General features: G+C 44.3%; 1 protein-coding gene across 6 annotated transcripts in view; it reads left to right on the top strand.

Moving 5' to 3' along the window:
• The window catches only part of MARK3 (microtubule affinity regulating kinase 3), a 96,661-nt gene that overhangs the window by 36,549 nt on the left and 36,194 nt on the right, over positions 1 to 23,918 (top strand). For all 6 annotated transcript variants that reach the window (XM_049790336.1, XM_049790335.1, XM_049790334.1 and 3 more), the window contains exons 4-6: positions 7,384 to 7,432; positions 14,491 to 14,556; positions 19,643 to 19,713. In XM_049790336.1, coding sequence (XP_049646293.1) covers positions 7,384 to 7,432; positions 14,491 to 14,556; positions 19,643 to 19,713 — 186 coding nt within the window. The remainder of the gene's footprint in view (positions 1 to 7,383; positions 7,433 to 14,490; positions 14,557 to 19,642; positions 19,714 to 23,918) is intronic.

Genomic DNA, 23,918 nt, shown 5'->3' with positions numbered 1-23,918 from the left:
GTGGTTACTCCTGGCACTGTGGTCAGGAATCACTTCTGGCAGGCTCAAAGAGCATTTGGGATTCAGGAGATTGAATCCAGGTCTGTCCTGGGTCAGCCATGTTCAAGGCAATGCCCTGCCACTGTGCTATTGCTCTGGCCCATGGCCATTATTTATTTCTTTTGAAGGTTGGTGGAGGAACCAGGCGGTTATTCTTTTTATAAACCAGATTTTTTTTTTTTTTTTTTTGGTTTTTGGTTTTGGGGCCACACCGGTGAAGCTCAGGGGTTCTTCCAGGCTATGCGCTCAGAAATTACTCTTGGCTTGGGGTCCATATGGGGCACCGGGGATTCGAACCACGGTTCGTCCAAGGCTGGTGCACACGCAAGGCAGATGCCTTCCCACTTGCGCCACCATTTAGACCCCTAAACCAGGTTTTTTAATTGGCTTAAACTTAGAGTAGAGCATGAATCTGTTAGAAAATCTAATAGATACAAATTAAATCTTTGAAGATGATCGCTACCATCACCTCCAAATCTGAATGAAGGCCACGGTTGAGATCCTGAGTTGATTGGTAGCATTACGTGGCCATCCATCCACCACTTGGTTGGGGTAACCCTTGTGACCCCCAGTCACCCTAGGTCACTTGGATATGGGCCTGAATTCATTGCTTTTATAATACTCTTAATTCAGAAATGAATGTCGTTCTTTTTTGTTTCTGGTTTTGGTTTTGGTTTTGGTTTTTGGGTCACACCCGGCAGTGCTCAGACATTACTCCTGGCTCTACACCCGGAAGTTGCTCCTGGCAGGCTTGGGGGACCATACGGGATGCTGGGAATTGAACCCGGGTTTGTTCTAGGTCAGAGGCATGCAAGGCAGCTCCCCTACTGCTGTGCTATCTCTTTGGCCCCTGAACTTTCTTGAATTTCTTTATCAACTTCTCTTTGGCTTTGGTTACTGTTCCCATGATGTGCTGCTAGTAGGGATTTAAAGAGGATTGCCTTTATTTGACCTGATCTCCTGCCAGCAGAACTATGACTGTTCTGTAACAGAAATTCTGCTGCTGGGGTGGCTGGTAGCACAGCAGTAGGATGTTTGCATATGGTTGACCCTGGACATACTTGGGTTCAATCACCCACATCCTATATGCTCTCCTGAGCCTGCCAGGTGAGATTTCTGAGCACAGAGCTAGGATTAACCCCTGAGCACCGCTGGACATGGCCCAAAAACCAAAAAGAAAGGGAGGAGGGGGGAGAAGAAAGGAAGGCAGGAAGGAAGAAAGGGAAAGAAAGAATGAAAAAAGAAAAATTTTGTGGGCCGGAGAGATAGCTTGGAGATAAGGCCTTTCATGCAGACGGTCATTGGTTCAAATCCTGGCATCCCATATGGTCCCCCGAGTCTGTCACAAGCGATTTCTGAGCCTGGAGCCAGGAGTAACCCCTGAGCACTGACGGGTGTGACACCCCCCCCCCAAAAAAAAAAAGAAAAAATTTGCAGTTGATTTAGGATTTAATATGATGTCACTAGAATGTGATACAGTTAGCTGGCTCAAATCACATTTTTGGTAGTTAGAACTTTTATTTTTGGTCACACCTGACTGTGCTCAGAAATTAATCCTGATTGTATGGGATGCTGGGGATCAAAGCTTGGTCGGCTGCCTGCAAGCCAAACACTACCTGCTGTGCTATTGCTGGTAGTTAGAACTTTTATGCAGGCATTTATTAAACAGATAAATCCCTTTTCTGTGTCAGGCATAATTTTAGGTATTTATGAAAGGAGGTCAGACTGCTCCTTGTGCAAGTTAGGCAGTAGTAATCAGTTATTAAGAATTACGCTCTTGGGCCCGGAGAGATAGCACAGCGGCGTTTGCCTTGCAAGCAGCCGATCCAGGACCAAAAGGAGGTTGGTTTGAATCCCGGTGTCCCATATGGTCCCCTGTGCCTGCCAGGAGCTATTTCTGAGCAGACAGCCAGGAGTAACCCCTGAGCACTGCCGGGTGTGGCCCAAAAACAAAAACAGAAAAAAAGAATTACACTGTTATGATGGCTTCCCAAGCAGTAGGCTGGGAAGTGTGGTCGGACTTGAGGCAGAGCAGCAACCTGATTTTGATGAACGAAAGTATTCATGGCTGCTAGATATCTACCACCCTTGAGTTCTACCACTGAGTCCTCGAGCTGGCAGTGAGCAAGACTGACAGTGACATAGTAAAGATGGAATCATATGAGACTACAAAAGGAGAAGTGCAGAATCCACCATTGTAACCCTGAAGACCCAATTAGTTGTAGCCCCCTATATAATATCTCTAAAATGGATTTAAAAGTGAAAATGCTTAGGATGTTAAATAAACTCAAGCAATAAATTGTTCTGCCAATAAAACATAAGCATCAGTAGAGCAGAAATGAGAAAAATCAGCTAGAGTGATAGCACAGTGGTAGGGTATTTGCCTTGCACACTGCTGGCCCGGAATGGATCCCGGTTCTATCCTTGGCATTTCATGTGATCCCTGAGCCTGCCAGAGCAATTTTTAGTGCAGAGCCAGGAGTAATTACCCTTGATCATCATTGGGTGTGGCCAAAACACCCCACCCCCAGAAAGGAAAAGAAAATAAATGAGAAAAATATAAGCAAATGACAACTGGAAAACTTCATAGGCGAAATCAAATATCTCTGGAAATCTTTGCAAGCAGGCTAACAGCTACTGAGAGGATCAGACCAGTAAGCTCAAGATGAAGTGTATCACAAAGAACCAGAACAATTAGTGCTGGTGGGGATGTGGAGAGAAAGGAACTCTTATTCACTGCTGGTAGGAATGCCATCTAGTCCAGCCTTTATGGAAAACAATATGGAGATTCTTCAAAAAAGTGGAAATTGAACTCCCATATGATTCAGCTATTCCACTCCTAGGGATATACCCTAGGAACACAAAAATACAATTAAAAATCTCTTCCTCACACCTATATTCATTGCAGCACTATTTACAATAGCCAGACTCTGGAAACAACCAAGATGCCCTTCAATATATGAATGGCTAAAGAAACTGTGGTACATATACACAATGAAATATTATGCTGCCATCAGGAGAGATGAAATCATGGCATTTTCCTATACACGGATGTACATGAAATCTATTATATTAAGTGAAATAAGTCAGAGGGAGAAAGATAGACACAGAATGGTCTATTCATCGATGGGTTTTAAGAAAAACATTACTGTAATAAGGCCCAAAGACAATAGAGATAAGGGCTGGAAGGACTGGCTCACAATTTGAAGCTCACCACAAAGAGTGGTGAACTCTGTTAGGGAAATAACTTCACTAACAACTAACATGACAATATTAAAGAATGAGAGAAGTAGAATGCCTGTCACGAATACAGGCAGAGGTGGGTTATGAAGGGGGCATTGGTGGTGGGAATGTTGCACTGGTGATGGGGGGGTGTTCTGTTTATAACTGAAACCCAATTACAAACATCGTTGGGCCTGGAGAGATAGCACAGCACGTTCCAGGACCAAAGGTGGTTGGTTCGAATCCCGGTGTCCCGTATGGTCCCCCATGCCTGCCAGGAGCTATTTCTGAGCAGACAGCCAAGAGAAACCCCCTGAGCACCTCCGGGTGTGGTCTCCCCCAAAAACAACAACAACAACAAAAAAAAAACAACCAAACAACATCCTTGTAATCATGGTGCTTAATAATAAATAATAAAAATAAATAATAATAAATAATAAATAATAAAAAATGATGAAGTGCAGAAAATCTTCAGACAACAGAACATGGAAAAAAAGCTTCAAAATAAGTGAGCATTGCAAGCAGCCGATCCAGTACCAAAGGTGGTTGGTTCGAATCCCAATGTCCCATATGGTACCCCGTGCCTGCCAGGAGCTATTTCTGAGCAGACAGCCAGGAGTAACCTCTGAGCAACGCCAGGTGTAGCCCAAAAACCAAAAACAAACAAACAAACAAAAGTGAGCTGATGACAAGAGACTCTTGGGATGAATATAAGAGAAACAGTATAAGAATCGTTGGAGTTCCAGACATCCAGGAAGAAAATTCCTTAAAAAAAAAAAGGGGGGGGGGCCGGGAAGGTGGCGCTAGAGGTAAGGTGTCTGCCTTGCAAGCGCTAGCGTAGGATGGACCGCGGTTCGATCCCCCGGCGTCCCATATGGTCCCCCCAAGCCAGGAGCAACTTCTGAGCGTATAGCCAGGAGTAGCCCCTGAGCATTAAATGGGTGTGGCCCAAAAACCAAAAAAAAAAAAAAAAAAGCAATAGTGGGGGCTGGAAACAGCATGGAGGTAGGGCATTTGCCTTGCATGCAGAAAGATGGTGGTTCGGCATCCAATATGGTCCCCTGAACCTGCCAGGAGTAACTCCTAAGCGCTGCCAGATGTGACCCCCCCCCCCCAAAAAAAAAAAAAAAAAAAAACCCGAAACGAAACAAAAGCAATAGTAGCCGGAGAGATAGCACAGCAGTAGGGCATTTGCCTTGCAAGCAGCCAACCCAGGACCAATGCTGATTTTCCTTTAGAAGACCTCAGTTTAGTAGAATTCACTTCAGGGAATAAAAGCAAGATTAAGAAATACAACTTATCAGTGTCAAACCATTATGGTAAAGTTCACTATGGGCACTGTACTTTATACTGTAAAATTGCTGCAAGACAACACTGGATCAATTTCAATGACAAGAAGATCAAAAAAGTCCCTAATACATTGGTGAAATCCACAGCAGCATACATCATGTTTTATACTTCTTAAAGATCTACAATGAACACCAGATAATCATTTCACTTCCTTATCGGTTGCTATTAATGCTCTTATGATTCTTTCCACAGGCATGATCAATGAATATGGATTGAAAATCATGGACCCCCAGTGTGTTTCCTTGTATGGTGGATTTATATCTTAATTTTATTATTGCTCTAGGTCAAAGGTTTGAAGACAATTATTCAATCTTACAACCCCCCTCAACAAGGCCAGCAGGCCATACTAGTATTAGGTGATATAACTTCATGCTCAAAAAGTTTATGAGACAACAAAGATCATTTTTTTTGGTCACACCTGGCGGTACTTGGGGGTTACTCCTGGCTTTGCACTCAGAAGTCCCTCCTGGCAGGCATGGGGACCATATGGGATGCCAGGATTTGAATCAACATCCCTCCTGAATCAGCTGATTGCAAGGCAAATGTCCCACTGCTGTGCTATCTCTCTGGCCCCTGCGATATTCCAATTTAATTTCTTTTGTTTGTTTTTTGGGTCACACCTGGCAGAGCTCAGGGGTTACTACTGGCTCCAGGCTCAGAAATCGCTCCTGGCAAACTCGGGGGACCATATGGGATGCCGGGATTCGAACCACCATCCTTCTGCATGCAAGGCAAACCCTTACCTCTATGCTATCTCTCCGGCCCAGTGTCCTGTGTTTCTAAACCACTTCTTTGCCGTCTCTCTCCCTCCTCTTGGCAGTGCTCTGGTTTCACTTTACGCTCTGTGTTTAGGGATCACTTCTGGTGGAGTTGCTGGAATATATGTGGTGCTAGTAATTGAACCTGGGTTAGCTGTTCACAAAGCAAGTACTCTACCTGCTGTATTGTCTCCAGTGTAATGACAGATAGTACAACCCAATTCTATAATTTTAAAAATATCTTCTATTAAGCTTTGCCATGTAACTCCCCCACTTCATTCTGATGCAGACATGACATCTGCTTTTTTTTGTTTCTTTTTGGGTGGGGGTCACAATCGTTGGCACTCAGGGGTTACTCCTGCTTCTGCACTCAGGAATCACTTACGGCAGGCTCAAGGGACCATATGGGATGCCAGGGGCTTGAACCCAGGTCCATACCATTTTGCTGAGTGCTAGACAAATGCCCTTAACACTATGCTATCACTCCAGCCTCATCTCTGCTGGTTTTGACTTGGCAGCCTTCTGATGACTCTTTTTTTTTTTTCCTTCGGTTTTTGGGCCACACCCGAAGGTGCTCAGGGGTTACTCCTGGCTGTCTGCTCAGAAATAGCTCCTGGCAGGCACAGGGGACCATATGGTACACCAGGATTCGAACCAACCACCTTTGGTCCTGGATCGGCTGCTTGCAAGGCAAATGCCGCTGTGCTATCTCTCCGGGCCCTTCTGATGACTCTTGTTCAAATGGCATGTTGATGAGAGTTACCTTCAGTTGAACAGTTAACATGTCTCCACATTTCTCCAAAAGGTCTCTCAGTATTTTGTGACATCATTCCAAGGTGAAACTTGAATGCACAGGCCTTTGAATCAGTTTTTGTTCCTTGCAAAAGATAATTCTCTGGGCCCGAAGAGATAGCACAGCGGTGTTTGCCTTGCAAGCAGCCAGCCGATCCAGGACCAAAGGTGGTTGGTTCGAATCCCTGCGTCCCATATGGTCCCCCGTGCCTCCCAGGAGCTATTTCTGAGCAGACAGCCAGGAGTAACCCCTGAGCAGCGCTGGGTGTGGCCCAAAAACCAAAAAAAAAAAAATATATATATATATATATATATATATATATATATAATTCTCTAACAGGAGCAACTCATGGAACAAGATCTATGTTGATATTGTGACAGGGGGCCCCTGCTCTTAAAAAGCAGAACATAAACATTAGTGCAGTACTGTAATCTCTGTCAAAACCCCCATGGTGACTTCCTTTCTTTTTTGGAGAGGATTTCCTTTAGGGGTTTCTTCCAGTCTTGATCATAGAATTACTTGAAATTACCTATTGGTTATGATGTAGTTCTGTTTTTGTTTTGTTTTTGTTTTTATGGTCCACACCCGTTTGACACTCAGATATTGCTCCTGGTTTGGTGGGACCATATGGGACACGGGGTTGGGGGGATGGAACCTCAGTCTGTCTTAGGCTAGCGCTTGCAAGACAGTTGCCTTACCTCTAGTTCCACCACTCCGGGCCATAGTTATGATGTAGTTCTGCAGGACAAAGTAGAGTTTTTGGGTCTTTTTTTGTTTTTGGTCACACTTGGCATTGGTCATGGATTACTCCTGGTTCTGCACTTAGGAGCCCTTCCCGGTGGGCTCTAAGTGGGGAGGGTCAAACCTTGGTTGGCCACGTACAAGGCAAGCACTTGACCCACTGTGCTATTGCTCAGCCTCTGGGAGTAAGATTTTGATTCATAGTTGTAGTCAGACATTGTTCTTGCATAAATCTGAATTCAGGGCAGCAAAATAAAATTAATATTGCGGTACCTTTGCTTTTTTTCCTTGATAATGAAACATTTTAAGGTCCTAGATATCAAAATATTTCAGTTACCTGAACTTGAGCATTTCTCTTAGATGTGAATTACTTATTAAACATTATCAGCAAATCAGCTATATAAGAAAATTGAATTTATATTACAGCTGTAATACCATTTTTAATAATCCTATGTTGGGGATATTGTGTTTGTTTTTTAGCTCTTCAGAGAAGTCAGAATAATGAAGATTTTAAATCATCCAAACATAGGTACTATTTTGCTTTTTAAAATGCTTTTGTGTCTAAATGTATTTTTCAAAGTCTGTCATAAAACTAATATATTGGAAGAGTTTCTTCCCTCTGGCATAAGCATAATTTTTAATTAAATGTTATTGATTGTATTAGCTCCTTGAAATTACTAAGAGATGTTAAACTTGGGTGTTAAGCATTTTAATTTAAAGCATTAGTCCATTAGAAGTAACAGATTGTTTAATACATTAGAAATAACAGGGCCCGGAGAGATAGCGCAGCGGCGTTTGCTTGCAAGCAGCCAATCCAGGACCAAAGGTGGTTGGTTCGAATCCTGGTGTCCCATATGGTCCCCCGTGCCTGCCAGGGGCTATTTCTGAGCAGACAGCCAGGAGGAACCCCTGAGCACTGCCGGGTGTGACCCAAAAACTAAAAAAAAAAAAAAGAAAAAAAAGAAATAACAGATTGTTCTTTTTTGGGGTGGGGTTTGGGGCCACACCCAATGATGGTCAGGAGTTACTCCTGGCTATGTGCTAAGAAATCGCTCCTGGTTTGGGGTGCCATATGGGATGCAGGTGATGTAACAGAGGTTCGTTTGGATCAGCCGCATGAAAGGTAATCACCCTACCTCTGCGCTATCACTCTGGCCCAAGATTGTTCTACTTTTTAAAAAAAGTTTAATATATTAGTATCAATTAAACTGGTAAGACTGAAGGAAATTACAATAAGTTAGGTTTTCATCAGATTTCCCAAGGAAATAATAGTTGGATATTTTCAGGTGTTTTGGGGGGGAAGAAGGCACACCTTGAAATACTTAGGGGTTATTTCTGGTTTTGTACTCAGGATCCACAGGGCCTTGCTCAGGGGACCATACAGGATGCCAGGGATTAAGTCTGGGTCGACTGTGTGTAAGACACTTTCACTCTGGCTCCTGCATTAGGTATTTTTAAAAATAACAGGAATAATTAAGAGAAATAACTACATTTTGAACTATCCTAATAATGAGAATGTACGAGGGAAATAGAAAGCCTGTCTAGAGTATAGGCGGGGGTTGGGTGGGGAGGAGGGAGATTTGGGACATTGGTGATGGGTGGTGTTCTTTACATGACTGAAACCCAAACACAATCATGTATGTAATCAAGGTGTTTAAGAAAAATGTAGGAAAAATAAGATTAAAAAAATAATAAATAAAAATAACAGGAGTTTTGCTAGCTAATGGAATTTGATACATATTTTTTAGATTCATTCAGCTTGTTTTCTGTCAGTGCAGCTCTATACCAGGTGAAATGAAGTGGGTTTAAAGATGACTGGGGTGGTGATGCAGCACAAATTAATGGGCTTGCCTTGTAAGAGGTCCACCCCATCCGGATTTAGTTCCCTGAATTCATCCCATATGGTCCCCAGGCATTGCCAGGAGTAATATACTATAGCAGAGTCATAGTAAACCCTGAGCATCCCTGGGTATGGCCCAACAACCACAAAAGTAAAACAAAGATAAAGGGTCACTTTCTATAGAAAGAAGATAGAAACATCCAAATTACTTGATACGAATCCTGTTGTATATACATATTGATAAAATGTTTTGATACTACTTATAACAGTATAACAGAACTCTTATATAACTGTTTTCTTTTTTATTTTTTTTTGGGGGGGGGTTTAGGGTCACACCCAGCAGTGCTCGGGTTATTTCTGGCTCCAGGCTCAGAAATTGCTCCTGGCAGGCACGGGGGACCATATGGGACACCAGGATTCAAACCGATGATCTCCTGCATGAAAGGCAAACGCCTTACCTCCATGCTATCTCTCCGGCCCCATAACTGTTTTCTTTTTACAGTGATAGCCACTACAGTCTAAAAAGATGATTAGGGCTGTAGCAAATAGTGCAGTAGGACATTTTCCTTGCATGTAGCTGACCTGGGATGGACCCGGTTTGATTCCCAGCATGGTCCCCTGAGCCTTCCAGCGGTGATTTCTGAGTGCAGAGCCAGGAGTAACCCTTCATTGTGGGCCAAAAACCTAAATAAATGTTAAAAAATAAAAAGATTTCCAAAGAGAGATAAATTTTGGGCTAGAGAGCTAGTATAGTGGGTAGGCAACTCAGGTTTGATCCCTAGCACCCCATATGCCCCACCATGAGCATAAGCACTAGGAATAAATGCTGAATTGGTGTATCTCCCAAACAAAACCATAAACTGACACATTTTCTGGGACCGGAGAGATAGCACAGTGGTAGGGCATTTGCCTTAGACGCAAAAGGACGTTAGTTCGAATCTCGTTACTCCATATGGTCCCCCAAGTCTGCCAGGAGCAATTTCTGAGCATAGAGCCAGGAGTAACCCCTGAGCAATGCCGGGTGTGACCCAAAAAACAAACAAAAAAACAACAAAAAACTGACACATTTTCTGAAATATTAGATAGTTGTGTCCATTTACTATCAAATCAGTTTTAAAAGTGGGAGAGGCAATGTTTTATGGATCTATTATGTATTCTTGTAGCACAGAATCTAGTAAAGCCACTGTTGTAAGAGAAAAGGCTTCAACCCTTTCTGGTCATGTCTGAGTAACCATTTATTTTGTGGTTTCTGGTTTGGTGCTTCAGGGGGGTCATCATCCATTGTGCTCTGGAGGCTGGAGGTAGGAATTGGGGAATGAATCCGGGGCTCCAGCCCTTGTGCCCTGTCCATCGGCCGTTGTTAGGCCCAGAATGTTGTTATAGTGGGAGGTCTTGACTTCTTGCCCTTTGCAGCAGTATTGCACGTAACTGGTGTCAGATGAGCACTGCCAGTGTTAGGGTCCGACAGTTGTCAGCTTGGACCCTAACACCAGGAGTGAGGCATGAGAAGCCTGGACACTTTTTATTTATTTATTATTTATTTTTTTATTTATTTTGGTTTTCGGCCACACCCGGGACACTCAGGGTTTATTCCTGCCTATGAGCTCAGAAATCGCTCCTGGCTTGGGGGACCATATGGGACGCCGAGGAATTGAACCAGGGTCTGTCCTAGGCTAGTGTGTGCACCACCGCTCCGGCCCCGTTTTTTTTTTTTTTTTTTTTATATATACCATTAAAAAAGTGTCAGCAATTCTATCAGCTGTATGTGTTTATCAGATGAGATGTGGGAAGGAAATGAATCTTAGAGTCAATGGATTATTTGCTTGGAGAAAAGAAAAATAAACCAGAGAGATAGCATGGAGGTAAGGTGTTTGCCTTTCATACAGAAGGGTGGTGGTTCAAATCCCAGCATTCTATATGGTCCCCTGTGCCTGCCGGGGGCGATTTCTGAGCATAGAGCCAGGAGTAACCCCTGAGCGCTGCTGGGTGTGACCCAAAAACAACAAAAAGTAAAATAAAATAAATAAAAGAAACCAGTATTAAGAAAAAAAAGAAAAGAAAACAGTATTTTTCTTGAAGTTTTAGGAAAAAAACTTTTTTTTTTGGTTTTTGGGTCACTCAGAGATAGTTCTTGCTGACGCTCAGAAGTCGCTTTTGGCAGGCTCGGGGGACCATATGGGATGCTGGGATTCGAACCACTGTCCTTCTGCATGCAAGGCAAATGCCTTACCTATGTGCTATCTTTTCAGCCCAGGAAAAAACTTTTATATCTCATGCTAATGACTGCACATCATATACCTTATGTGTCTTTTCCTCCCTTTTTTCCTCCCTCCTTCTCTGTTCCCCCTTCTCTTCCTTCCATTTCTCCCTTCCTCACATTCCTAGTTCTGGTTCCATGCTCAGTTTCTGTTTTTGCAGGGCTTGGGGATATCATTTATAATATGAGCGATACAGCCATATAATATGAAAGATTTAACTGGGTCAGACATGTTAGCCATTTGATTTTTTTTTTTTTTTTTTTTGGTTTTTGGGCCACACCCGGTAACGCTCAGGGGTTACTCCTGGCTATGCGCTCAGAAGTCGCTCCTGGCTTGGGGGACCATATGGGACGCCGGGGGATCGAACCGCGGTCCGTCTCCTAGGCTAGCGCAGGTAAGGCAGGCACCTTACCTCCAGCGCCACCGGCCGGCCCCCAGCCATTTGATTTTTGATCTTGCATATGGCATACTGGGCTTCTATCCCAGCATCCCATATGATCTTCCTGAGCCCCACCAGGAGGGATTCCCGAGCGCAGAGCCAGGAGTAACCCCTGAGCATAGCTGGGTGTGACTCAAAACAAAAACAAAAGTGAAGAAGAAAATTACCTAGGGAATATGAATGAGACCTCTTCCTTCTCAATGTCATTCTCTTATGCCCGTTTTTATTGGAGTGTGATTTTACTTGATTTTTTAAAATTATTTTTTGTTTATTTTTGTGACAGGTGCTCAGGGCTTGTTGCTGTATTCAATAGCACTCAGTAGTGCTTGGGGGGCAAGATGTGGTATCTGGGATCAAACACACTGCACTCCAACCCCTGAAAGTTCATTTTAAAGGAGGCAATATGTAATAGCATTTCTTTAGGGATTCTATTTCACATTTTGTTTTGGGACTGTACTTGGCAGTGTTCAGGGCTTACTCCTGGCTTTGCACTCGGTAATTATTCCTGGTGGTATTAAGAGGATCTAACCCAGGTTGATCTTGTGCAAGGCAAGAACCTTACCTGCTATACTGTCTCCCCAGCCTCCTGCCAGAATATTTTTAAAAAGTGACTGGTGACTGACATCACTTGTTCATTAAAATAAACTTTTTTGTTTGTTTTTCGGCCACACCCAGTGATGCTCAAGGGTTACTCCTGGCTCTGCACTCAGAAATCACTCCTGGCTGGGGAGGAGAACAACACAATCTGGGATGCTGGAGGATCTAAGCGTGGTCTGTCCTAGGTCACCCACATGCAAGGCAAATGCCCTGCTACTGCGCCACTGCTTTGGCCCTAAAATAATTTAGAGGGTAGTGCACTCCTGGCTGTGCTCAGTTCCTGATGGTGCTCAGAGGACCATATATAATGAATGCTGGAGATTGAACCTGGGTCGGCTTTGTAAGGCAAAGGCTTTGTGTAAGGCAGGCTGCTGTGCTGCCACTTCAGCTCCTAAAAATAATAACTTTTTGACTACTTTCCTATAATTTTAATATAATTCCTTCTACTTCTTGTTTTCTCTGGTTTTGGCATAACAATAATAAAACATTATATATACATGTTTTGGGCCATACTTGGCGGCGCTTGGGGTTACTTCTGGGTCTCTGCTCAGAAGTTACTCCTGGCAGATTAGGGGTGGGGATGGAAATGATGGATGATATGGGATGCTTGGGATCAAAGCTTGGCTGCATGCTAGGCAAATGCCCTACCTGCGCTGCTATCATTCTGGCCCCAATAAAAGAATCTTTTGCCTATCAACAAAAATCCTCAAGTTGAACAAAATACTTTTTTGCTCTATTTATGACGGGTGAGCAGATTTATTTGATGGAATGCTCTTTAGGTCAAATCAGAAAAATGATGGGATTTTCTGAGGTAAAAGGAAGAGTTGCTTGTGCGTACCAGCTTAGCTAGTAAGAAAGCAGGATGGAAATATGGATGGGGGAGGCCTGGAGAGTGCAGCAAGCAGGGCACTTGACTTGTACAAGATGACCTTGCTTTGATCCCAGTATCCACACCTTGAAGCACTGCCAGGAATGATCCCTGAGAATAGAGCCAGGAGCAAGCCCTGAGCACTGCTGGGTGTGGCTCAAAACTCAAAGAAACAGGCTGGAGCGGTGGTTCAAGCTCTAGGGCTTGCATGCAACTGATCTAGGAGGGACCACGTTGGGATACCCCAGCATCCCATATTATCCCCCAAGCCAGGAGCGATTTCTGAGCGCATAGCCAGGAGTAACCCGAGCATCACCGGGTGCCACCCTACCCCCACCAAAAAAAAAAAAAAACTCAAAAGAAACAATCCAGAAAGAAAACCAAAGAGGAGAATAAATCTACCTCACTAGACTGCTAAGTGCAGTCTAAAGTTAGACCATTTTATTTATTTATTTATTTATTTGTTTGTTTATTTGTTTATTTATTTATTTTTGGTTTTTGGGCCACACCCGGCGGTGCTCAGGGGTTATTCCTGGCTGTCTGCTCAGAAATAGCTCCTGGCAGGCACGGGGGACCATATGGGACACTGGGATTCAAACCAACCACCTTTGGTCCTGGATCGGCTGCTTGCAAGGCAAACGCCGCTGTGCTATCTCTCCGAGCCCAGTTAGACCATTTTAGAACTCGGAAATCATTTATTTTTATGTAGGGTTTAAGATTTTACAAAATCATAAAATTATTTTCTTTTGTAGCATGATAAAATTCCCTCCATGCAGTTTTTTTAAAAAGTCTGGGCCCGGAGAGATAGCACAGCAGTGTTTGCCTTGCAAGCAGCCGATCCAGGACCTAAGGTGGTTGGTTCGAATCCCGGTGTCCCATATGGTCCCCCGTGCCTGCCAGGAGCTATTTCTGAGCAGACAGCCAGGAGTAACCCCTGAGCACCGCCGGGTATGGTCCAAAAACCAAAAAAAAAAAAAAAAAAGTCTATTGGAGGGGCTGAGCACTAGCATAGCGGCAGGGCATTTGCCTTGCATGTAGCTACCTAGGGTGGGCCAGGATTGGATCCCTGGCGTCCCATATAGTTCCCTTAACCAGGAGCGATTTTTTTTTTTTTTTTTTTTTTTGGTTTTTGGGCCGCACCTGGCGGTGCTCAGGGGTTACTCCTGGCTGTCTGCTCAGAAATACCTCCTGGTAGGCACGGGGGACCATATGGGACACCGGGATTTGAACCAACCACCTTTGGTCCTGGATTGGCCGCTTGCAAGGCAAACGACGCTGTGTTATCTCTCCGGGCCCCAGGAGCGATTTTTGAGGGCATAACCAGGATTAACTTCTGAGCATCACCCAGTGTGGCCCCCCACCAAAAAACAAAAGGCTATTGGGACTGGAGACAGATCCTGGTTTGATTCCCAGCGTATATATATGGTCTCCTGAGCAACTCTGGATGTGACCCCCAAAAAAAAAAATATAAAAGGAATTCAAAAAATCTGTGGTTACTCTCTGTATGTGTATATATGTATATGGTGTTTGTTCTCTGGCCATATGGACAGGCTTTTTAATTCTTATATCCTTTTTCTTTTGGCAGTGAAGTTATTTGAAGTTATTGAAACTGACAAAACACTCTACCTGATCATGGAGTATGCAAGTGGAGGTAAGAAATTTATATGTATTTTTTTTCTTTTTTGTTTTCATTTTTCCCCTCTTTCCTCTCCTATTCCCTTATCCTCTCCCCTTCACTTCCTTTTAGAACAGGGGTCTCAAACTCAATTTACCCGGGGGCTGCAGGAGGCAAAGTCGGGGTGAGGCAGGGCCACATAAGGGATTTCGCTTACCGAATATTCACAATAAAAAATCGCATTAGTAAGAAAAAAAATCGCAAAGCTCATTAAACATTTTTGCATATCCTGAATGGAACTGCTGGGGTATGTGAATGTTTAATGCGATTTTTTTTTTACTAATGCGATTTTTATTGCGATTATTCGGTAAGCAAATAAGCAAATACTGCGATATTTGAAGGGCGGCCACGGGCCACAAAATGTTGTACAGAGAGCCGCGAGTTTGAGACCCCTGTATTAGAACAATGCAGACTCATACTGCCTATTGGATAATGAATAAAGTAGGCTTCCTTTAATATCTTTCATGCTCCTAAAGTGGGTGGTTAGCAGTCCTGGGGGGGAGGGTTGTTTTGTCCGTTTCATCATTGACATTATTAATTGGAGATGCCCAACTACTTTTATTATAAAATATTTATAGCAATAAAATTTACTATCTTGGGGCCGGAGAGATAGCATGGAGGCAAGGCATTTGCTTTGCATGCAGAAGGACAGTGGTTCGAATCCCGTCACCCCATGTCCCCTGAGCCCTGCCGGGAACGATTTTTGAGCATAGAGCCTGGAGTAGCCCCTGAGTTGCGCCGGGTGTGACCCCCCCAAAAAAAAAATACTATCTTGACCAACTGAGGTGTCATTAAGTACATTCATGTTGTTATACCACTGCACATTTCCACATTTGCATTTTCCAAATCTGAGGCTGTGTCTCATTAATCATAACTTCGATTACCTCTCTCTTCCTAACACTTAGCACCTGTCAGTCTTTTTGTCTCTTGCAGCTCATGTATTGTTTGTTTTTGTTTTGGTTTTGGTTTTTTGGTTTTTGGGCCACACCCGGTGGTGCTCAGGGGTTACTCCTGGCTGTCTGCTCAGAAATAGCTCCTGGCAGGCACGGGGGACCATATGGGACACTGGGATTCGAACCAACCACCTTTGGTCTTGAATCGGCTGCTTGCAAGGCAAACGCCGCTGTGCTATCTCTCCGGGCCCTTGTTTTTGTTTTTGATTTTGGACCACACATGGCAGCTCCTGGCTCCGCTCAGAAATCACTCCTTGCAGACTTGGGGGACCATATGATGCTGGGAATCAAGCCCAGGTTCCTCCTGGGTCGGCCACATGCAAGGCAAACACCCTACCATTGTACCTTCTCTCTGGTCCCATCTTGTAGCTCATGTTAACTGGAATAATACATTCTCTATTCTTTTGGTAATTTTTCTTCACATAGTGTAATGCCTTTAAGATTCATCATTGTCAGGCCGGAGAGATAGCTTGGACGTAGGGCATTTGCCTTGCATGCAGAAGGATGGTGGTTCAAATTCCGGCATCCCATATGGTCCCCGAGCCTGCCAGGAGTGATCCCTGAGCGCTGCCGGATGTGACCCAAAAACCAAAAAATAGAAGAGGGGGTGGTCAGTGAGCTAGCTCAATGGGCTGAGCACATGCTTTTTATACAGAATGACTGGGTTCAATCCATAGCACTGCAAGGTTTCTTGAGCACCGCTAGCTAAAGACACACACACACACACACACACACAAAAAGATTCATTAGTGTCTGGGGATCCAAGCAGTCAATCTCACAGTGGGGAGGGCTATTGCCTTGTCTACTGCTGACCCAGGTTTGATTCCCAGCATATGATCTCCTAAGTCTGCCAGTAGTAATTCTGAGGACAGAGCCTCTGTGTATTGCCAGGTTGGCACAAAAAAAGAAAAAAGAGAAAAGAAACTGAAAAGTTTATCAGTGTTAGGTCAGAGGGACAATAAAGTGGGTAGGGTACTTGTCTTGCATGTAGCCAAAATAGGTTTATTCCCTAGCATCCCTTATAGTGCCCCGAGCACTGCCAGGAGTGACTTCTAATGGCAAAGCCTAGATTATGTATTATGGGCATATATGGTCATACATCTACACATTTGTTGTTGGGGTTTTTTTTTTTAGGGGGAGGGCCACACCCAGCAGCACTCGGGTTATTCCTGGCTCTGCGTTCAAATTGCTCCTGGCAGTCTGACAACTATATGGGATCGAACTGGGTCCTTTCTGGATTGGCAGCATGCAAAAGAAAATTTCCTACAGCTGCGCTATCACATTAGCCCTTTTATTGTTTTGTTATGAAGGCACACCTGGATGTGTTCAGGGTGTGATAGGGGCTGGGGGGGGGGTTTAACCTATCTCAGTCGTATTCGAGTAAGTCCCTCCCAATTCCATGATCTCTCCAGTTTCAAAACCTGGGCATTTGTAAAGATGTAAAGATGGACTCAAGAACTCCTGATTGTGCACAGGAATGATGCTTAGATCCAGGGATTGAACCCATAGTAACTAAGTGCAAGGCAGTTGTCTTCCTTGTATGTATGCTTTCTGCAGCCCTGATATCACCATTCTGTTTGCTTTAATAGTGTGTTTTCTGCAGAGTTGGAGAGTTTGTTCACGCAGAGTTGTTGGACCTGCGTGTTGGGTGCCAGGTGTTTTGTTTGTTCCTTGTGTTTTACTTGTGCCTGCCACATTTCTCATGTGCCGCAAATAAGAATGGAACTGAAGGGACCAGAAAGTCTGGTACCTGGGTTAAAACCATTATTTGCTTACAGCTGAGCCTGGTTCCCTCTCTCACACCACATTCTCCCTGAACACCCCCAAAACACCACCAACAACAACAAAAAAGAAGTGTCAGTATTATATTTTTTATTTGTTTTCATTTTGAGCCACACTCGAATTTACCTTCTGACAGGGCCATTTAGGGATTGCACTCGGTGATCAATCCTGGAGGACTCAGGATAATGTGGGGTGCCAGGGATTGAACCTGGGTCATCTGCATGTAATGCCAGCACCTTACCTGCTGTAAAATCTCTGGCCCCATTGTCAGTATTTACATTGATTGCTGTCACTAAGCTAGTACATACATTTAGAATTCTACATTTAAAAAAAATTTTTTTTTTTTTTTTGGTTTTTGGGCCACACCCGGCGGTGCTCAGGGGTTATTCCTGGCTGTCTGCTCAGAAATAGCTCCTGGCAGGCACGGGGGACCATATGGAATACCGGGATTTGAACCAACCACCTTTGGTCCTGGATCGGCTGCTTGCAAGGCAAACACAACTGTGCTATCTCTCTGGGCTCTACATTTAAATTTTTAAGGGGGTGTGGAGTGATAAGACTTTCCTTGTACCCTGCAGACAAGGAACTGACCTTGGTTTTCAGTCCCCAGCATGCCATATGGTCCACCGAGCCTGCCAGGCTTGATCCAAAAAATATTTTGTTTTAAAGGGGCCAGAGCGGTGGTGCTGCGTAGGGCATTTGCCCTTGCTTGAATCTGACCTCAGCGTTCCATGTGGTCCCCCAAGCCAGGAGCGATGTCTGAGCACATAGCCTGGAGTGTCACTGGGTGTCTCCCAAAAACAAAGAACTATGTTTTAAATTGTTTGAATATTTCAATTATCAGTTTCCTCCCAAATTTATTCTATAACTTATTTTTCAAATTAGTGCTCTTTTTACAAGAATTTTGTTTTTGTTTAGACCTGCATAAGGCTTTGGGACTGGAAAGACAGTACAACAGGTAGTGTGTTTGCTTTGCACCATGGCTGATGTGTGTTCAGTTTTTGAGCTTTGGTAGGTGTGATACTTTAACACACCAAAACAATAGCTTTGCTGAAAGTGAGACTGAGATAAATGACTCCTCTTCTGTTCCTTTTGGGAGGCAAAGGGTAGCTGCCCCATTATTGTTGCTACACCCAGCTCAACAGGGACTGAGTCCAAATCGCTAGAATAAAGAAATTGAAAAAGGATTGTATATATACTGTTCATTTTCTAAACATCTTTTCTTCCCTGCATTTCTTCCCTGGTTTCTTCTAAGTAGGTGGTGCCAGTGCTGTTGGCTTTACCTCTACGGTTTATAGAAACCAGCCTCATACTCTCAACCCTGCTATTGCTTTCTCTACTGTCCTCCATTTCCTTCATCAGCTGACTGTTGTCAGAGAGCAGCTTTTGGGCACTAGGGACTGGAGCACAAGTGTGGAAGGCAAAACACTCTGGAGTCCATCCCTGTCCCCTGGGGCAGTCTTTCATCTCCCCCAAAGAACTGATTGGAGTTCTTTATTTCACAGTCTCTCTCAGGAAAGCCACTACTTGATGTCCTCTGTAGGATTCTGCTCATCTCTGGCCTTATCCCACTCTCCCTTCTATTCTTCTGTGTCACTTCCATCTCTCTGAGAAGAATGACCATGTCCACTCCTCAGGTCCTCTCACCTCTTGTCTCACTTGATACAGGACTTTCCAAACAAGCTACCCGAGTTCTGTCTACTTTTCTACCTCCCCTGCTAGAACGTAACCTTGTCGAGGACAGGGCCTTGGCTGCCTTCACTGCACTATGACTGCAAATGACAGCAGGACCCAGCATTTAATAGATAATTGATAGATGTTTGTTGATTAAATGGGAAAACGTTCAGGTAATGCTTTTCCTCAGAACCCATAGTAAAACATAGAAACATCCCCTTTAATTTGTAGTTTTGGTTAATAATCTTTTTATTAAAAACATTGACAACCTGTATGTGAACATGATACCATTTTTTTTCTTAGGGCCACACCCGGTAACACTTAGGAGTTACTCCTGGGTATGCGCTCAAAAAAATCAGCCCTGGTTTGGAGGACCATATGGGATGCCGGGGAGTCGAACCACAGTCTATCCTAAGCTAGTGCATGCAAGGCAGATGCCTTACCCCTTGCGCCACCCCTCCAGCCCCAACATGTCATTTAAATGGTTTTATTAGTAAACTTCTTTGTGTCTGTAGTTAAATTTAAGACTGGTTTAATTCAGATTTTAGTTGTTTACAAATAAAACTAGAGTGCATGACTGAAAATGGAACATTACTTTTATGAGAAAATAAAAGAAGTAGGACTTCACTCAATTTCATTTCTTTCAATTATAGGTGAAGTGTTTGACTATTTGGTTGCCCATGGAAGAATGAAGGAAAAAGAAGCAAGAGCTAAATTTAGACAGGTATGATTTAATTTTCATTGAATTTATTAAATAAAGCATACCTGGGCCCGGAGAGATAGCACAGCGGCGTTTGCCTTGCAAACAGCCGATCCAGGACAAAGGTGATTGGTTCAAATTCCGGTGTCCCATATGGTCCCCTGTGCCTGCCAGGAGCTATTTCTGAGCAGACAGCCAGGAGTAACCCCTGAGCACTGCCGGGTGTGACCCAAAAACAAACAAACAAAAAAAAATAAAGCATACCTGGGCCCGGAGAGATAGCACAGCGGCGTTTGCCTTGCAAGCAGCCGATCCAGGACCAAAGGTGGTTGGTTTGAATCCCGGTGTCCCATATGGTCCCCCGTGCCTGCCAGGAGCTATTTCTGAGCAGACAGCCAGGAGTAACCCCTGAGCACCGCCGGGTGTGGCCCAAAAACCAAAAATAAATAAATAAATAAATAAATAAATAAATAAATAAATAAATAAATAAATAAAGCATACCTAAGTCTTGAAGGAAAAAGGTGTTTTGCTCTGTCTGTAAAATGGTTTAGGAAGACCATTACATGGAACAGAAGTGGAGGGACCCATAGCTGCTTGCCTAGCAGTGTTAGTGATAATGCAGCAGGTAGGGCGCTTACTTTGCACATGACCAGACTGGGTTTGATCCCCAGCATTACATGATGTCTCCTGAACCCACCAGAGGTATTTTCAAGAGTAGAGCAGGAGTAAACCCTGACTCTGAGCAAACTCCCCCACAAAAAAATTTAAAAGGTTTTTTTGGGCTGGAGAAAGTACATTGAGTAGGTCACTTTCTATTTTTTTTTTTTTTTTTGCCCGCCCCTAGTAGGTCACTTTCCTTGCATGCAGCTTTCCCAGGTGCAGTCCCTGGCATCCCATATGATCCCTTTAAACCACCTGAGCATCACCCATTATACCCCCCAAAAAAAAACAAACCAAAACCCATAGGGCCGGAGAAATACAGAGATAGCATGGAGAAGAATAGGGCGTTGGCTTTGCATGCAAGGCAACCCAGGACAGACCTGGGTTCCATTCCTGGCATCCCATATGGTTTCTTGAGCCTGCCAGGTGCAATTTCTGAGTGCAGAGCCAAGAGTAACCTCTGAGTGTCACCTGGTGTGTCCCAAAAAAAACAAACTAAAACCTTAAAAATAAATAGGGGCCGAAGACATAGCTTGGAGTTAAGGCGTTTGCCTTTCATGCAGGAGGTCATCGGTTCAAATCCCGGCATCCCATATGGTCCCCTGAGCCTGCCAGGGAATAACCCCTGAGCGCTGCCGGGTGTAACCCAAAAAAACAAAAGAAGGGGAGGCGGAGCGGTGACACAAGCATTTGTCTTAACGGGCTAACCTAGGACATAGGACAATTCAGGACACACACACACACACACACACACACCACCCCACCCCGCATCCCTTATGGTCCCCCAACACACACACACACACACACACACACACACACACACACACACACACACACACACACACACACACACCACCCCACCCCGCATCCCTTATGGTCCCCCAACGGGCTAACCTAGGACATAGGACAATTCAGGACACACACACACACACACACACACACACACACACACACACACACACACACACACACACACACACACACACACACACACACACACACACACACACACACCACACACCACACACCACCCCGCATCCCTTATGGTCCCCCAAGCCAAGAGCGATTTCTGAGCACGTAGTCAGGAGTAACCCCTGAGCGTCATGGGGTTTTGCCCAAATCAAACCAAAATTTTAGGGTTCGGGGGTGCAGAGTTGAAACGGCCATGACAGCTGGAAATTAGCTCAAGTACACTGATAACTGACCAAAGTTTGGACCCCTTGAGCACTGCTAGAAGTGATTCCTCAAGTGTAGAGCCAGGAGTAGCCCCAAACATCATCAATGCTAAACAATAAAAAGAATGAATGATGGGGGCCCAGAGAGACAGCATGGAGGTAAGGTGTTTGCCTTTCATGCAGAAGGACAGTGGTTTGAATCCCGGCATCCCATATGGTCCTCCGAGCCTGTCAGGAGCGATTTCTGAGCTTGGAGCCAGGAGTAACCCCTGAGCACTGCTGGGTGTGATCCAAAAACAAACCAAAAAAAAGATAATGATGAGTAAATCCTGTTTTCCCTCACCCCTTCCATCCTCTGTGTGGTTTTATGTACCAGAGGAACATAGACATTTGCTAATCTTAATCTGCTTTGAGGAAGTGACTCAGATTTTAATTTTAATGTCTCAGAAATTCCAGATCTTAAATTGAATCTGTTGTAGGTTCCAACAAGATACACTTCACGGCCCGGAGAGATAGCACAGTGGTGTTTTCCTTGCAAGCAGCCAATCCAGGACCAAAGGTGTTTGGTTCGAATCCCAGTGTCCCATATGGTCCCCTGCCAGGAGCTATCTCTGAGCAGACAGCCAGGAGTAACCCCTGAGCACAGCTGGGTGTGGCCCAAAAACCAAAAACCAAAAAAAAAAAGATACACTTCACAAGCTTGACTGTTATGCCTTGATTCATGGTGCTCACAATTCAGTCCTCTTTTTTTGTTTGTTTTTGATTATTAGCCAAAAATGTCACTGTCTTGGGTTACTCCTGCCTCTGCTTTTAGAAATTAATTCCAAGCAGGCTCAAGGATGCCTGGCATCAAACCTAGGTCTGTATTGCTAAGCAAATGCCCTCGCTGCTGTTCTGTTGCTGTGGCATCTTAGTCCCATTTCTTGACCATCATATTTTCTTGATGCCTATATGCTCATTGGTATTTATTTATTTTTTAGTTTTTGGTACACACCCGTCATTGCTCAGGGGTTACTCCTGGCTGTCTGCTCAGAAATAGCTCCTGGCAGGCACAGGGGATCATATGGGACACTGGGATTCGAACCAACCACCTTTGGTCCTGGATTGGCTGCTTGCAAGGCAAACGTCGCTGTGCTCTCTCTCCCGTCCCTCATTGGTATTTATTTTAAGGCAACACCCAGCAGTGATCAGGGCCTATTCCTCCCTCTTTTGGTGGTGGTAGTGGGGTGCTCTCTGCAGTGCTGGAAACCATATAATGCTAAGAATTTCCTGGGCGTTGAGCATGTAAAGCTCATGCAAAGAGCGTGTAAAGCCTTTTTATATGGTCATCTTGACTTTCTCAGTTTTAATTCACATTCTTTCCAGTTTATGTCATTGTTACTTCAACAAATAACAAAAGTAGAATGTTCCCCAAGCCAGGAGTGATTTCTGAATGCATAGCCAGGAGTAACCCCTAAGCGTCACTGGGTGTGGCCCCAAAACAAACAAAATACCAAAACAAAAAAAAAAAATAGAAGGAGAATGTTTGATTTATGAAGGGCTAGGCACACAGTGGTACTGTGTAGCATGCTTGCCTTACTGGTCCCAGAATTCAGGTGATCCTCTGACCCCGCCAGGAGAAATACCAGAGTACAGCTGAATATCACCCAAAAACCAAAAATTTAAAATTCCATAAATAAAGTTATTTGCTTAATATTTTTAATTAACCCTTTTGTACAGGAGGATTTTTCCTCTTGCCACTTCATTGTTCTCATCTTAATGACTGTTTTGCTGTTTTAATTTTTGACACCTATTCACTTCAGTGTGGAATACTTTTTTTTTTTTTTTTTCTTTCGGTTTTTGGGCCACATTCGGCGGTGCTCAGGGGTTACTCCTGGCTGTCTGCTCAGAAATAGCTCCTGGCAGGCACGGGGGACCATATGGGACACCGGGATTTGAACCAACCACCTTTGGTCCTGGATCAGCTGCTTGCAAGGCAAACGCCGCTGTGCTATCTCCCCGGGCCCATTCAGTGTGGAATACTTTCTAATTGCAGAGTCAAGAGTAACCCCGATGCATAGCTACTTGTGACCCCAAACAGTGTGTACCAGAAACCAATTCTGGCAGTGCTTGGAGGGACATATGGAATTCTGGGGTTCAAACCCAGGTTGGTGGCATCAAGGCAAGCATGCTAAGCACTATGCTATTTTTCCAGCCCCCCCCCCATTAAGTTTTATTTTTTGTTTTGTTTTGTTTTTGTTTTGTGTTTGGGCCACACCCGGCGTTGCTCAGGGGTTACTCCTGGCTGTCTGCTCAGAAACAGCTCCTGGCAGGCACAGGGGACCATATGGGACACCGGGATCCGAACCAACCACCTTTGGTCCTGGATCGGCTGCTTGCAAGGCAAACACTGCT

This window comes from Suncus etruscus, chromosome 17 (assembly GCF_024139225.1).
Source record: "Suncus etruscus isolate mSunEtr1 chromosome 17, mSunEtr1.pri.cur, whole genome shotgun sequence".
Classification (NCBI taxonomy): domain Eukaryota; kingdom Metazoa; phylum Chordata; class Mammalia; order Eulipotyphla; family Soricidae; genus Suncus; species Suncus etruscus.
Note: the sequence above shows the minus strand (reverse complement) of the source record. Positions and strands in the feature narration are given on the sequence as shown.